This window comes from Solea senegalensis, linkage group LG5 (assembly GCF_019176455.1).
Source record: "Solea senegalensis isolate Sse05_10M linkage group LG5, IFAPA_SoseM_1, whole genome shotgun sequence".
Classification (NCBI taxonomy): domain Eukaryota; kingdom Metazoa; phylum Chordata; class Actinopteri; order Pleuronectiformes; family Soleidae; genus Solea; species Solea senegalensis.
In genome coordinates this window covers 10,281,468-10,298,180 of record NC_058025.1, presented here as the reverse complement: position 1 = coordinate 10,298,180, position 16,713 = coordinate 10,281,468, and the positions used below count along the sequence as shown (strand labels likewise).

At 38.4% G+C, this 16,713-nt stretch overlaps 3 protein-coding genes across 4 annotated transcripts; 1 reads left to right on the top strand and 2 right to left on the bottom strand.

Annotated features, from left to right (window-relative positions):
* Positions 1 to 256: 256 nt before the first annotated feature.
* On the bottom strand, positions 257 to 6,687 carry zcchc8 (zinc finger, CCHC domain containing 8). Its single transcript, XM_044026866.1, has 14 exons — positions 6,464 to 6,687; positions 6,267 to 6,309; positions 6,096 to 6,170; positions 5,096 to 5,195; positions 4,935 to 5,012; positions 4,738 to 4,841; positions 4,462 to 4,527; positions 4,288 to 4,348; positions 4,042 to 4,178; positions 3,800 to 3,942; positions 3,559 to 3,674; positions 3,262 to 3,348; positions 2,323 to 2,446; positions 257 to 2,068 (listed from the first exon to the last, which is right to left on the bottom strand). Exons 1-14 carry the CDS (start codon positions 6,648 to 6,650, stop codon positions 1,065 to 1,067), a joined length of 2,325 nt encoding a protein of 774 aa, XP_043882801.1. The 5' UTR covers positions 6,651 to 6,687; the 3' UTR covers positions 257 to 1,064.
* A 743-nt stretch (positions 6,688 to 7,430) lies between these two features.
* si:ch211-110p13.9 (uncharacterized protein LOC562347 homolog) lies at positions 7,431 to 10,169 on the top strand. Its single transcript, XM_044025490.1, has 4 exons — positions 7,431 to 7,687; positions 8,861 to 8,990; positions 9,105 to 9,238; positions 9,339 to 10,169. Exons 1-4 carry the CDS (start codon positions 7,568 to 7,570, stop codon positions 10,113 to 10,115), a joined length of 1,161 nt encoding a protein of 386 aa, XP_043881425.1. The 5' UTR covers positions 7,431 to 7,567; the 3' UTR covers positions 10,116 to 10,169.
* A 516-nt stretch (positions 10,170 to 10,685) lies between these two features.
* On the bottom strand, positions 10,686 to 16,316 carry rsrc2 (arginine/serine-rich coiled-coil 2). 2 transcript variants are annotated; one of them, XM_044025488.1, is made up of 10 exons: positions 16,029 to 16,315; positions 14,610 to 14,751; positions 14,475 to 14,515; positions 13,158 to 13,321; positions 12,887 to 13,018; positions 12,647 to 12,763; positions 12,016 to 12,101; positions 11,667 to 11,926; positions 11,492 to 11,581; positions 10,686 to 11,397 (listed from the first exon to the last, which is right to left on the bottom strand). In XM_044025488.1, exons 1-10 carry the CDS (start codon positions 16,035 to 16,037, stop codon positions 11,212 to 11,214), a joined length of 1,227 nt encoding a protein of 408 aa, XP_043881423.1. In that variant the 5' UTR covers positions 16,038 to 16,315; the 3' UTR covers positions 10,686 to 11,211. The 2 variants fall into 2 exon arrangements, with proteins under 2 accessions (XP_043881423.1, XP_043881424.1); XM_044025489.1 differs by lacking the exon at positions 12,647 to 12,763 and having other exon boundaries at positions 16,029 to 16,316.
* Between the last annotated feature and the right edge of the window lie 397 nt (positions 16,317 to 16,713).

Genomic DNA, 16,713 nt, shown 5'->3' with positions numbered 1-16,713 from the left:
CCAGGTCTTTCCTTATATTACAAGGTGCGATGCAATTTTTTGTCTTACTTAGCAAGAGGTTAAATAAATGCAAGACTCCTAGGTTCAGCACAGCCAGAAAACGTACTGTAATGTATGTATGCTTGAGTGTAGGAATGACTCGATACGATGCGTATTGGAGTCTGATACTTGCTAAAATCACCGGATCAGAAATCCTATGTATTGTATGCATCTCTATACACAAAGTTAAAAACCAGCTACAGCATTTTAGCTGAGACGTGTTTTAGGCTTTTTATTTCCAGAATAGCAGAATGTGTTTCACAGTTGGAGAATTATGCCTTTGAAATAGCTTAGAATGGATGGCACAAATGTTCTGTTAACTGCTTTGTAGTTCAAAAGGTCTCAAATGGCTGTATATGACAGATTTTGGTTGATACTCACAAAAAGGTAATATTGTACCATCCTTACTGAGTGAATATATTTTTACATGAATATGGAAAAATAACTGTGAGAATTTAGTATTTTACTGTATTTTTGTAGGGTTCGATGTAGAGTTGTCTAAAATTAACAGGGACATTCATGAGCACAATCAGAATTCTAAAATATAATTATTTTGTCTGCAACAATCATTTTGGAAAAATTGCATTGATAGAAGAGGATTACACCTGCAAAAAGAAAGCTGAAAAACAAATCCACATCTAAGTATGGCTTCTCAACGAAATAAAACGCTGAGGAATGCAGATTTAATTGACAATTTCAAATCAATTCCAGGGCGACAAAAATAGAAAAACCCATTAACAGAATTATACAAAAATGAATACAGAACAGGAAATTGTCATTTTACAAATGTTACAATAAAATCCACAGTCCCGATAACACCACTACTTGAGCCTAGTTTGTCAAAAGCTGATGGATGAAATGCCCTTGTGACTAAATGCTAACAGGTCAAATAATATAGCGTAGACATTCAACTTTGTACAAAATAATAAAGAGTTAAAAAAAACATTCTTGATCGAATGGACATGAAAATAGAAGTTTTTGCTTAAAATACCCATCTATCATTTCATAGTTGGGACTGTACATCTTTACTTTTTCTTCGCCAAACTTCTGGGGGAACATTTAAGTAAGTCTCTGATCCTGAGGTATGTCCCTGTGGCTTCAGCGACTTCGGTGAATTCTGGTGTTTCTTCAAATGGAACGATTCCCGCAGCAAACTTGCTCCGATGAGGAACAGCTGTTACCTTATCGTCATGCTTAAGAGAAGCACAGTTTTCTGCACCTGCATCTGGGTTCTGCAGGCTGTTGTCTTGGGCTTTGAGTGGTTCGAGACTCTCAGTGCTGTTTTCTTGGACTTTGAGTAGTTCAGGACCCTCAGGGCTGTCATATCTGACTTTGAGTGGTTCAGGACTCTGAGGGCTGTCGTTTTGGACTTTTGGTGGTTCAGGACTCTGAGGGCTGTCGTTTTGGACATTTGGTGGTTCAGGACTCTGAGGGCTGTCGTCTTGGACTTTTGGTGGTTCAGGACTCTCAGGGCTGCCATCTCTGGGTGGTTTAGGACTCTCAGGGCTGTCATCTTGGACTTTAATTGGTCCAGGGCTCTGAGGACAAATCTCTTGAACTTCTTTTTCCCTTTGACTTTCACCACTATGACAACTTTCTGCAGGTGTCATTGTGTCCATTGCATCCTCCTCTGTTTCAGTGTCGACCTGCGCAGGCGTGGACACACTTGGTGAACTGGGTAGAGGTGTACCCATCGCAGGTGTCTCACAGTCACTACTAGTGGCAGTGTCTGCATTTTCTAAAGCTGCCCAAATCAGCCTCTGCTGCTCCTCCAGTTCCTCCAATGTCAGTTCATCATCTGTTCCTTCCACAGTCTCATTAACTACTACCCAGTTCTGCCCTCGCAGAGCAGGGGAGCCATTGTTGGGTGTAAGAGGAGGTGTACCTTTGGGGAGAGGTGGGGGAGTGGGTGTAGCTGGAGGAGTGCCCTGAGGTAAAGGAGGAGGTGAACTGAAGCAAGGAGAACCAGGGGGCAGCGGTGGTTGGAAATGAAAGTCACCAGGGCCATTATTATAAAGTGTCCCTGGGTCTGAGAGAAGACATTAATAAAGTCACAGAAAGATTAATATTTGACACTTTGACCAAACAGAGAAGCAATTTAGTATTTAAAAGTATTACTGTGTATTATTCAGCATCGCAACTATCAATAAAACATTTACTTCTCAGAACATGGAAATGATTAAGAAAAACTATATTTATAGTGTTATTTGTTGTCTCAAGTAATTACAAAGTGTTAAACTGAATGACTTTTCCTGCAAATAAAAGTGAAATAAATTAAGTTACCCGATTCAATATCCATGTCCGAGCTCCTGCAGGAGTAACGATCAGGACTGTGCCGATTCTTCTTCTTTTGCTGAGGAGATGATTCATCCGAATCATGGCGCCTCTTGTTGCAGTTGGCACCAGGCTGTAGGCATGGACAAATCACATGTGGCATTAAAATGGATTCACTGCATGTGGGCAGCACAAACTCACAGACAGAAGCTACTTGTCACCCCATATGTCATTTAAACATGAATTTTTGTTTTCCTAATGTTACCAGAGACCCAAGGCTTCCGGTTTTACCGTGTGTTCCCAGAACCAAACAGTGAAGCAGCATTGAGTTATTCTGCTCCTCACCTGTGGAACAAACTTCCTGAATACCTGAGGTCTGTTGACTTTAAGCTAATGTTTACTGCAGCTTTTTCTTAAACTCTCAGATAATCATCTTTGTTATATATTCATTCTTGAATTTTAACTTTTATGACTGTAATGTTTTGCTTTTATTATGATTAATATTATTTTAATATTGCTTTTATTCTGCAATTATCGAAATATATTTCTGTCTTTGTAAAGCACTTTGAGTTGCCCTGTGTGTAATTGTGTTATACAAATTGACTTTCCTCATCTTACCAGCTAGTTTAAGGAACTAATCCTCAAATATCTCAGGAGCTACATTAATATCCCTTTTTCTGCAACACAACATAACAGTATTTGCAGGCTACAATAAATTTCAAATTGTGAATAAACTGGACGTACCATTGTAAACAATAAAGCCAGTATTTCAAAAACACAAAATACATTAAAAATTCTTACATAACACAGATTTAATGAATGCATAATTTGCGGATATCAATAGGGCAAGCAAAAATGTATTCAACTTTGTAGAGTTTTTTTCCATCACAATGATTGTGAAGACACACATAAGACAACCAAACACTGAGCAATTTAAAAAGCGATTACCATTGGAAAGTTGTTGGACAGGTAGGCAGCATAGTTATGCTTCATGTGGTTGCTCTGCATTGGCAATGAACCATACAGCATGAAATCCTGCAGGTCAGAAAAAAAAAAAGATGCATTAAACAGAATCAACTGCATCCTCTCACCTCAGACGACACATATCCAAGTAATTCCTCAGTATAGTAACTTACATTAATAAAAATTGAATTTGTGACAGGAAATGAAAAAGTAATATTATTATGTTAATATAGCTGAAATATAGGTGTTTCCATTCATGCATTCATGTGCCGAAGCACTTACATCTTTCGTAGTGTCTGATGCGGGGACATTAAAGCCTGGGAAATCTACCAGTTTGGAAACATCATAAGAGGTGTTTTGTGAATTGCTGTTCTCTGTCCCACTGCCATTATTTGGAGCTACAAAAGAGGGAAAAACTGATTAAGCACAACTTCTGCACAAATCAGAAACATCTTTACGGTTTTAATTCAAGTGTGATTAGTGGGGCCTCATACATAAATCTTAAGTTTGTTTTGTAACATACCATTCCCATCATACAGCAGCAAACCAGAATCTTCCATCTCAGCCTCTTTGAGCCAGCCTGGTGGGTAGCCTAACTGCCTCATGCGATAAATCAGAGGCGGCAGGGTGTTGGCATCAATGCCCAGTGCTGTCAACAGCTCCTCACTATTTACATTGACAACACAGTAAAAAAAGTAAATCATCAACACTTACTTTAAGTTGTTAATAGACATTGCATGTGGTTCCCTTCTGTATTGCTCTTACCTTATGACTCCAGGCTTGTATTTAGCAAACCGCTCTTCCACTTCATCAGCATGGTATCGTTGGTTACTCAGTGCGGACTGGCTGTTGTTTTGGTTGAACTCCTTGCGTCTCTCACTAATGGCAGCCATGTCTTTTGGCTATAGAGGTGACAAAATAAAAAATGCAGTCCATCAATTATTCTGTGTTGGTCTAAAGCCATACAATGAATAATGAATGAGTTACTGAATGGTAAATAATTAGTCCTACCTTGGGGCAGTCTCTTATCTGATGACTGCCGGAACCACAGTTGAAACACATGGACTTGGGTCTGCAATGAACAGATCAGTAACAGGCTCATTCTTATTTCACAGTGATGCTACACAAAGTGACTTCACAAGGCAAAGCAAATCTTATATAGAAGATGGAATTATTAGGTCATACCTTTTATCTTTCATTTCAATGTCCTGTCCATCTGTTCCCACAATTTGGTTAAAAACCTGGTGATAGCTTTGCAGTTATTCAGGAAATTATACTAAATTTGACCACACCATATCAAATTATGCTGTTTGCTTGTGTGTTGCCAATTATTTACGGACAATAAAAAAAGACAATCTCTCCTTGAAAACTAAATGAATCACCCAAGAGAGATCACCTGAAGAGAACAAAGACACGCTGTGAACATCTGACACTGTGCCAATTTATCCATCTTAAAGATACGTGGGAAGGTCCCATCCCTCTGTAAGCTGTGGGTTTTCATTGACCAGAGGTTGTCCAAGTTTATCAACACTGAAAGTAGTGAAATATAAGACACTGCCAACCACCTAAGACAGAAAAGTAAGAGTAGCGATTATGATGCAGTGCAGAACACAAACCACTGAGACATACCATTGGAAAACACCAGGTCAATAACTCACTTTAAAAGCCTCTGATGTTGTTTCTACACTGCTTGAAGATGATTTCAGTGGATCTTCATCCAAAGCAAAAGCTGAATTCTTTAAAGTGAGAAAAACACAATTAGTTTTATTACTTTAAAGGTAATAACAGTTAAGAGTAAAATCACATTCTGGTGGAATACCTGAGGCTTCACATGGAAAGAGGATTTCTTTTCATGACTTGGTTTCTGGTGCTTCATAATCACACTGCAGATGCAATCTTCAATCTCTTGACGACATTGTCTAGAAAAAAGACATTGATTACTTAGGTCTTGAATGGTGTGAAGGCCCTATTATCTTTGCTTTGATTTTTTTCTCCTCCATCACAATTACATGTTCTTCTTCTTTTAAAAACAACCTGGAGAATCTATACTGACAGGTGTAATGCTGCTCTCCAAGTCATTAATCCACAGTTCTTATTCCTTTCCATAATTGCATTTTAGCACCAGTGGACCAATAGAGAGAGGATATGCAAGGCAATTTGCCAGGCAAGTGATGCTGAATCCACTGTGCATCTCCACACACACCCTGGCTAAAGCTGGATGCTAGGGATGCACAATATTGGACTTCTTTCCAATATCTGTAGCTTGGGCCGACAACCGTTGCCGATACTGATATATTAAAATGTTTCCCTGCGCCATTTCATGTCAAAGCAGATGCAGATATACACATTCTTAAACGTCAGTCAGTCATTATCTACCGCTTTACATTCTTAAATGTGTAAAATGAATTAAACATTCAAAAAAATAATAGTTGTAGAGGGTGCAAGCATAGAGTTAGGGAGGTAGCTGCTTATTCAGCTCACTGTTTTCATCATTAGTCATATTGGATGACCCAAGTGTGTTTGTCGATATCCGATAATACATTTTAAATCCAATATCTGCAGACAGATGTTCTGTCAGTAATATAGTGCTTCCCTACCGGATGTGATCAGTGATGGAGTTGGTGACAGAAAACTCCACTTCAAAAATAGTTCTAAGGCTCCAGAACAGCACCACAGCCAGAACCGCGTCTGTGTGAAAGCACTAAAAGATGCCTGATATCCAAGTCTTCATTTTAGGAGTGCTCTCTGAGTCATTAATATAACAACAACAAAAAACATTATCGGGCAAATAAATATCTCAAAAGGAAACAATGTCTCACTTTGAGATGCTGTTGTTTGCATAAAGGATTTGAAGAAGTGGCCCATCCATGTTGACATCTCCAATAGTGATGCCACTGTGAAGTCAGAGGGAAAGGTAATCATGTTTGGTTAGGGGATGAACAGTTCGTTTATAAGTTTGAAAACTGCTTTATCAAGTGACATCCCATTACCTCGGTCGTGTCAGGATGTTCAGCTTCCTTCTTAAAACTTGATGTGATTCACGTGTTAAGGAAACAGACTAAAAAAACAACATTACTTTCAGTTCACACATTCACTGTTGTGTTTACAGACGAGAAGCTAGCAGCAATGCTAGCTAACCCATAGACAGCTAGGGCTAGTGCTAGCATACACTGTGACAGAAGGATATTCTCCTCCGTGAGTCTCTGGATGTGGTCCTCACACTCCTCCATTCTGCCCCGGAAATGCTTCGCCTCCTCGCGGTCCTCCTCCTCCTCTTCTTCAACATCTTTAAAGCGAATGTGCGTCGAAACCTGCGGCACAAATTCATCGAGCTGTTCAAAGAGCTCGTTATCCCCGAAATCCACTTCAGCCATTTTTACCCAGCAGCTCTGCGTCTGTGGGCGGAACCGAATAGAAAGGAGAGAGGTCAAAGGTCAAAGCAAATACTTCTCGTCGTCATTGGTCATTTTATATCACGTGACAATTGAGGGTTGACGAGGAGATTTAAAAGAGGTTTTGCCCTCAGTCTTGTGTTACAGGTTACAAACACATACTGCAGAAAATAAATAAACAGTTTTTTTCTCACAGGAGGTGAGGTTACACACGAAGAGACCACGAAGACTACACAGCAATCAATGGGCAAACGTCTACACCCATGGTTCCCAGACTGTGGTGTGTGTACCACCAGTGGTATGCAAGCTTCCTCCTGTGGTACTTGGAGGAAAATCTCCAATACTATTCTACTGTGTATACCAGGGTATTTGATCGAAGTGGAGCTGCGGAATTTTGACCAGCGTGTAGAAAAATATAAAATATACCCCATATCACCCCATATCAGAGACAAATTAAACTTCACAGATATTGTTGTTGAGTTAGTTTTCAGATAAGATTTGCTGCATACAAATCTTACAAAGGCAAAATAAAGCATACAGTTTACCCCATAAATAGGTAGATTGTATTAGTTATAATTAGATTAGATCATGTTTTATACTTTGTGATATAATACTAATTAATTTCATTTCATTTCATTTGATCAAAATAAATATGAAAGTGTCAATATTTTTGGTGTTCCTCTTTGTTGTCTGGACTGAGGCAGCGTCTTTGGCCTGTAAGGCAGAGTTGAGGGCCTGAAATACTCGCGTTGAACAGTTCGTTCCATTGACGCAGTAAGGTGTTTTGCGGCACTTTTTAGTGTGTCATTCGTGTCTAGTTTTGATGTCCACGTCGATCAAACTTCCCACGACACCAGACACAGCCGTGACTGAGTGGGAAGCGTTATTTGTGTCCAACAATGTCAGGTTGCTCAACAATGCACTTAACTCTGCCACAGTGGGACGCTGATCCACGAAAAATACGCTTCATTTTCTTGGTAAATATGACATCGTTCAGGCTGACAGCGTGTCCACACAAGGTGAGTGTTGACTTCAGAGGATCCAATGTGCGTTTTCTGTCTATGAAACGCTATAAAACTGTTATAAAAGGTTAAAGCAAAGAAAATATGGATTTATTGTTGCTATCAAACCACACACAGCCCATGATGAGCTGCTACCATCTTCACTAGAAGTGTATACTGGAAAATAAACGCGTAAACATTGGGGTAAACCTAAAGCATGCCATTTGAAGACTATATTTTGACTGAGCATTAACACAGTATTATTTTTTTTATAAAGTTTGAATCTCATTTTTATTTAAATGTCATCGTGACAGTTAAATAAAACGTTTGGTCATGAAAAGGAATGTTTTCCTAAATGAAAATGACAATATTATGAAAGTTGATGAATCCAGTAATGTAATGTTACATGTCAAAGTGTTTGCTCAGTGCAGAAACATTATCAGTATGTATTTACTTTATGATTCAGGACATTGTGTCAATTATTTCATAGAAATCATGTCATTTGTGTTAAAAAAAAAAGAAGAGAAGAAAACACAAGACAAGAGAAATTAAGAAAACTCCCCAAATAAAATAAAAGGTATTCAATAATAATATCTAGGACGCAAGTCATCATTTTCTTCTAATCAATATTTTCAGATCACACTCAAACCAATTATTACAATAGTTAACCATTAATTTAGTAATCTTGTTTCAATGCTCAAGTACACGTCTCCATCCCATTTAGAACGCATACAAAAACACACATCTTCTCTTCGCTCAGTGGATCTTTCTACTATTTTTTAAAATAATGTCAGTCTTTATGATCTGTCCTCACTTTGGCTTAAAGATGTCATTTATTTGTATGTTCTTTATCCCGTGTGTTATTTTTGCCATAATATATTTCATTGATTGTTTCTTTCCACTTATTTGTTTATCTGCGATGCCAGTTAATGTTTAAGAGTCAGTTTTATTATTATAATTGAATTTTTCTGTATTTCCAAGTACAAACTGGATATAAAGAAGACATGAATACTTTACACAATTTTTTTGTCACAATTTTTGCCATTTTAACTTTTTTAGGAAAACCCAACCCAAAGTAAGGGGTTTGGTGTCTACGTGCAGAAATCTGTCTTTTGTACTTATTATATTTACTGTTAATATTTGATTGCTCAGCATTAGGATATTACCCCATACTTAATCTTTATTTTTCAGGGTTCAGTGATTCCCCTGTTTTTAGGAGCTGATGTCTTCTCCAGCACTGATATCCGTACAGAGAACCATCCCAGATATCATGCAAAGTTTGCCAAGAAAGGACTGGCCACAAAAATACATTTTTCTTCAGGTAAAATGTAAACACTAAAACAAAAGTCCTGATAAAAAGACACTGCGACCCAAGAGATGCTTTTACTAGTGCACACACATGCTGACATTCACCTCCAACACTGTCGTCTTCCAGCATTCAGGTTTCATGGATTGAAGGTCCCGACTTCAAATAACAGCCTCTGGTTCTACAGCATTCAAGGACTTTTTCGAGTAGCCTTTGAAATGTACAGTAAACAAGAGCAGCTTGCTGTGCTGGAGAACTTTCAGGTAGATTACTGTTCACATTAAACAGCTCTCCAAAGATGGAGTTATCTTGTGTTCTATGTACATGAAAAATTAATGTTGATATATCATATTTTCTTTGTAGGATGTCTGGAAATCACAGCTTAATGACAGCCCTCTGAAAATGACTTACAGCCTCAGCAGGCAGCTCGACTTACCTGTACCGAGCCACTCGTGTGGCACAGAAGCAGAGATTAAAATGTCACAACCTCAGCTTTGCCATATTAACAGGGAATCGGTGGATGTCGGTGGCAGTAACACAAATGATATGTCAGCAGATCATGATTATTGTGGGTTTACTGTTAAGAACTTGCAAACCAAACAAAGACAAATTGTTTTATCCACAGTGAAGCAAAAACTACGCAGCTTAGATGACAAACTCACGTTGGACACTCAAAGCCACACAGACCAACTGGAAACTGTCCTGCTGCTTTTAGAGAATATTGATCAGTACCTAAATGGGAATCTAGAAGAAAAGGGTGTCACGGAGACTGTGTTAGCCCTGCTAAAGGCCAGGGACTGGGGCTCACTGTATTCAAGTGCCTTACTCACTTGTATAGGAAGGTGGCTGGGCCAGCAGTTTTACGCAGCAAATAACGGCATTAGTCAGAAAGTAGAGGGATTTAAAGTGCAGCATATTGAGCGTATAAGTGACTTGCCACCGGCCGAGGAGCTTGTCACAGAACTTTTCCCAGAAGCCATGCAAATGTTGCTGCTTCACTGGATGGGATTGAGTGAGGAGTCCAACCTGGAGAAAAGACACAGCGAGTACCCAATCCTGCTCCTCATCCTCGAGTTTGCCAACCACAACCTCATCACTGGTGTGGCTCATGTACTTTACTCTAGTCTTATATGTAAATAAAGTCAATTTCCACTAAGGCTTTAACAGTATTTTAATAAATGTGTATTTTATGAACATTTGTAGAGCTTTTTTCCCCCACTGCACATGGAAAGTAATTTAGGTTTGCAAACACTGTACCTGTGTTTGTTGACTGTGAGTGAAAACATCACAAAATTGAATGCTTTTGGTTTACAAATTAGATTATGAATATTTACCCACAAGCATTTCATTTGCTCCACCAAGGAGATGTTTTCAGCAGCAAAACTCAAGAAAATAAAAATAAAGGACAGATTTGAATGAACTCATCTAGGAATGCAAGTTTTGGCCCAAGGAAGAACTAATTCGATCTTAATGATAACCCAGGCGTGGCTATGGATAGCTTTGGCGGTGCCTTTTTCCCCCCTCTCTGTGATTTTGCTTGTTTCAGTTGAATCAATTTGATTCTATCTTCTAAAACATCTTGGATACAAATATTTTAATATGTTCATTTGCAGCCCTTGCAACTGCACTAACTTTGTTAGGGGCAAATGTAATGGTCCACATATGGTACATAAAGGAAAACATAAGTAATGAGGAATATGCAAAACATTGTTCAACACAAAACTAATTTATTTTAAGAATATTTGAAATTTGTGATTACTATTCACAAGCTTTTCCTGATCAGTGGCAATCTTCATGACGTGACACAGCCCACCATCAGGATCTCAGGAGAAATGACACGCGAGCACTCATGACATTGACCTTGAATGGATTTTGCTAAATGGTTGTAAACGGTGTCCATTTGAACCACGTCAGTTTATGTTCAACAATCACAGATCAATATATATTTTAGTTTTTAAAAAAAAATGCTTTAACATCATTCAAAACAAAAATTCTAATTTAAAGGAGCATCAAATAGCAATAGAAACTAATACTTCCTTTTCCAAAGATGTACAGTTACAATCGTCACTGAGAGAAACTCAGCATCTGGCTATTTACATTATTTTAACGTTCCAACGGGTGAGATGTTAGTCTATAAATAAATTCAGATTCAGAGCAACATCCATGCAAGCTTGAGAGCCAGCGATGAACTGGTAGTCTTATATGAACAGATGAATGATTCTGACAGTCAATGGCACTAAATGGAGTCCATTCCACGCGAAAATGAGGATGAAAAGCCAAGGCCCATTCCCCTTTGAGTGTGTGTCTGAGACCGAGCCATCTCGTACTGAACGTCAAGGTTCCTAAACATCTCCTCCTGCTTTTGGAGCGTCTTAATACCATCTTCATTGAGTGGTTTGGAAGTTTCAGCCTCTTCATCCCCCTGTGCAGAGAGCAAATTCAATTAAACGCTGGAGAAGGCAAAAGGTTAGGAGAGATTTCACCAGGATATCAAAAGACAACAAACGTATACTTACTTTAATACCCATTAGTTTGCGAAATTTAACATTTTGGTCCTTGTTTCCAAAATTTAGCTTCTCCCACAGCTCAGCTGTCTGGGACTTGTCCTTGAAAAGGAAATATATATATTTTTTTATAGTGTACTGTAAACTATTTACTGGTGAATAAATATAGGGCAAAAGAAAATCTTACTCCTTCCTTCTTCCCCTGCCATAGCAGTTTCCTCTTTTTCTCCTGGTCTGCAAACTTCATGGGGTTAACCGCAGATGGGTTGTAGAAGCTGGGTACAGCAATACCAGTCTCTGCCAGTGTCTTTGCTTGAAGGGCTGCCATCTGTGCCGCCATAGCAATCTGAGGCGTGACCTGCGTCCCAGAAGCCAAGAGGGCTGCCACGTTGAGGGCAGGGTTTGAGGCAGCTGCCGCTGCAGCCACTGCTGCGATGGGGGCAGCTACTGAAAAACAAAAATACATAGAGCAGCATTAATAACCAAATGCAGATTTGATTCATATCAAAGTCTTTCCACCAGAGTTCACTTTTCACCTGCAGCTATCTCCTGCTGTTGCTGCTGCTGTTTCTCAAACATTTCCTTTTCCTTCTGCTCCTGTAGTTTCTTTGCTCTCTCCAGCCTGGAGGAAGAAAGAGTAGAAAATCACTGGTTAAAAACCCCCAACCCTATTTAGTTTTTCTTCTTCTTTGTTATTCATTGGGGTCAATATGAACCTCAAAGGAAATGATGAGAGAGAGAGCAGGGGCAATGAGCAACAGATTTCCCCAGCCAAAGTCAAACTGTTAATGCTGAAAACAACAGGTGCTTGTTTTTGAGTCTCACATTTTTTGTTGTTTTCCAACCAATTCAATGTATGTCCAGCATTGATGACAAGTCTAATTACAGCCATAAAGAGTGGGTGGAGAGTTTCATTCATATAACTTCAAGAAAGAATATTTCAACCGTTGCTGCTGATGATGATGAGCTTAACATTTAGAACTTCCTTTGGTTGAATTAATGCTTCCTAATCTTTGCTTGAGTTCTAGCCTCATGAAATAGTCATGGTGACTTAAAACAAAAGAAGCTTTACAGCCACAATTGTTTAGATGGAAGCACAAACATTGCCAGCCCATAAAGAATGACCAGTCTCTTATTTTGTAAATATCCTGTTCACTGATGAGTTACCTTCTGGCCAGGGCCTCTTGTGCATCCATAGCTGTGTTTCGACCCCGGAAGACAGGTGGACTAACAGACCTACTTCGACTCTTTCTGCGCACTTTCTCACTCCTTTTCTTTCGCTCCCTGGTGGAACCCAAAATATTGGATGAACACAGTGTTCATGACATGTACAATGGCCAACGTCATGGACAAGAGTTCAAAGACACATGATATTTACAAGAAATGCTTTTTTAAAATTCAGCCTACCTGCTCTTACTACGGCTTTTGCTATGATGACGGTGTTTGGTCCTTGAACCCGAGCGAGACCTGGCCTTCTTCTTCCTGTCTCGGCTGCGTGACCGCGAACGCCGTTTGTCTTTGCTTTTACTGTGATGCCGCCTGTGAGTAACAAGATACATCAATATAAATTAAATATTGAAATGAATCAAAGTCGATGAGAAACACTTAAGATGGTCTACAGTAGATCAAAAATATTTAATGGCGTAATTTCTGCAGTTTGTTGACCAACTAAACCAACCTCTCTCGTGAGTGTGACCTGGACAAGCTCCGTCCTTTAGAGGGCCTCCTGTCTTTGCGTCTGGATCGCTCCTCTCCATTCTCTGCTGAAAGTCTCTCCTGCTCTTGTTGATCATCGGTTTTTCTGTGCGACTTTGATGGCTTCTCAGAGTCCCTCTTTCGTGCCTGTTTTAAGAAGAAGTTGTCTCTTTCAGGAAAATAGTGCAACAAAAAGAGTTAGTACCATGACTTATTGCAGAGGGTATGTAACAAATTTTGAAAAGCTGAAAAAAAATATTTTCAAACAAAGTCATTCTCAGGATTGCAACAGTGTACATGTCTATGATACAGTCAAAGTTGACAACAGAATTTCAAAAATAATCAGGAATTAATCAAACCAGCATGTTTGGAACCTCTCGCATCTTTCAATAGTGGGCATGCAAACCTTAAGATTAGATTCAGAGGAAAAACTTAAATTTAAATTTTCAGTTCAGCCAGATAAACAATTTAATATTATCTAAATATTTTGAATTTGAACCCACTCAAAGTTGGAAATAGGGATGGACATCCAACTAAATTTTAAAAGTGTCATCCAAATCATTCAACACGCAATAGGTAAAAAACACATTTTAACTTCCAAAATACAAGATGTGCATTTATATATTCTTTCCTTAATTCTGCTACTCTACATCTTATGACAAACTTAAGTTTGAAGTTGTCATACAATGTTCTGTCAGTAGTAACAAATTAACAGATTAGATAGCAAAATTGCCTTTATTTTTTTCCAATTTGATTTATTCAAAAGATGCATTAGTTGAATTATGCCCATCCCTAGCTTCAAGAGATGCAAGAGTAAATTCCAATTTTCTACTAAATGTGTGAGACAAATAGGAGTTTGAATGGCAGATAGTTACCTGTCCCAGTAGTAGGCATATTATTTTGCTATGTCAGCAGGGTCTTCTGTTCAGTCTCTTCGTGCATTAGCACGCTGAGTATGATTTATTGTAGAAATGTTATCATGTGATCTACATACATGATGCGACAAAAATAAAAAATAAAAAAAATCTAATCTGCACCATTTAATATGGTTACAAATAATGACAGATATCCAAGGATGAAAGCTTCCTTAGAGACATGTCTGCACATGGGAGGGTAAAAAGAGACCCTTCCCACACCAGTACACCAATCTCCATTTATTTCTGTCACTCTTAACATAAGTTATGGTAAATAATATAATATAAAACATACTCACCTTGACCTAAAACTAGCAAGGACTACAACTTATGTTCATTTTCACATTATATGTGTTTCTAACAATAGAAATTAGCTTATCAATTACCTCTTTGCTCCTGCTTCGACTTCTCCTGTATTTTCTGTCACCTGGGAAAAAATAGGAAAAGCAGCAAAGAACATGTGAGTGATGTTAACTTCGGGCATTTTCAGCATCACATGGGTACTGTTGTTTAATACTAACGTTTTCGGTCCCTGGAGCGCGACCTTGACCGTGAATGGTGGTGTTTGGAGCTTCTGGGAGATCTTGATGACTCCATGCTGTGTTTTTTTCTATGATGAACTGGGGAATCTGGTCTGGTCAAGTCGGCAGAGTCATCGCTTGCCTAAAATAAATAAATATGAAGAAAAAGCAGTAGCAAATAGCTCAGTGTCTCACATTCCCAAAAGTAACATGACCTTATCACAATGAAAGACATTGAAAAAAATAGACTTGCACTGTAATTTAAGTAAGATATTTTTACTATGTAGAACATATTGTTTTACTTAATTAAATACTGAATGAAAGTGGACTTGGTGGGTAATTTTAGCACTTGAAGTACATTGTAAATACACTTGTACAAACAAAAATGGTATGGATGTTTAATATGTATAATAATTGCTAAGATAAGTATATTCTAACTGGACCAGTCCTGTCACAGATTAATATTCTGTTCAGTGCACTGTTGCAGAACTGGGTTTGGGCTCATTTGTATCATGTTTTCTTTGTCTCAGTCTCAAATCATAGAGGACTCCGGAGTTTGAATTCAACCCAATTTCTCAGATTATGAACAGCTTCTATAACAATAATCTAGATTCTGTTTCGAATTTTACATTGGCTGTTCTGCAAAGTAACAATCTCTATTTAACCTTCTTCTACATTTGTTGCATTGAACTTGCCACTATTCACTTTACCAGTCCATTACATAGATAGAACAGTTTCAGCATAAGAGACTATGAGAAATCTTCAAGAAAACAATTACTCATTGAGAATGAGAAGATATGAAAATAGAAATGTGTGTATACATATATATTTTTGCCGTATTTAATATCCTCTTCAACTCACACTGGTTATTGACAGAGTGAGTTTCATTTTAAGTTAATTTAGGTTACAAGAATTTTAAACAAAGTATGTTTATGTAATATTTTCTAGAAAATAGTTTTGTTGTTTCGAATGGCTTCGTAGAGCTTAGCATTAAACTATGTTTCATCGTTTAGACTTGAGTTTTGGTAATTATTTAATCATATTTATTTAGACTGAGATGTGTGTTTGTATGTGTATGTATCTATATCCTCACGATGTTTGTATTTAAAGGACCTGTCTTATAGCTGCGCTTCATCGAAGCACAACTGCCGTTATCCACAACTGGCACAGCAACGTGTACCTGATTACCAGAGGTACAAGATAAATAAGTAATTAGTGAACAGCTCTCTATCGGTCTATCGTCCTTCATGCGTCCAACACAAAACAATGTATCTCGAGCTAGGTTGCTAAGCTAACTGAAAGCGAGCCGCCATCTTTAAGACATAGCGATTTAAAATTAGTACTGTGAACGGTTACAATGCCCTTTAGATTTTGGTGAAATAAAGTATGTCTTTATTGAGGTTGTATAGTGATACTTACCGACATCATTCATGAGCACACTGTCTCTGTACTGTCGTATTTTAGTTGACTGTACAGTCCAACACGGAGAGACAAGAGGTGCAGCCGATGGGAGGCTCAGCTAATATTCTTTTGTTGGGTTTATCAGCGGGTTGCAAACAGTTTAAAGGTACACCACTGCCACCTGCTGGACTGGGGTGGCAGGTGGTTTGACAGGAAAGAGGAAGATTTGAGAAGAAAATACAATTAAAACGACTACTACTTCCAATTATTCTGCTATTATTGCTCGGGCTTCTAATACTACCCAATCATCACCACAGATAATCCGATCCAGGTTGCCAGGTTTGTTGATGTAATGAAACCTTGGATTCAGAGCGAAAACAGTAGTTGAACCACAAAGTAAAGGAAACATGCAAATGGAAGGACAAATAAAAAAAATAGATTTGTATATTATGTACCAATAAAATTTCAACGTCGAACATTAAAATTACCGGTGTAGGTCCCACTAGATTAAAAATAATGTTTTAGTAGTCTGTAAATAGACTTAACGTATCAAACCTGGCAACACGCAATGCCTCGTCCCACTGTGTGAACATTTACTTTTTATCCCTACATTTATCCTGTCAGGCATCAAATACTTTCAAATCGTGCACAGCCCAAACAAACCTCGTTGATAATACAGCACATATTTGACTTACAGACTCAT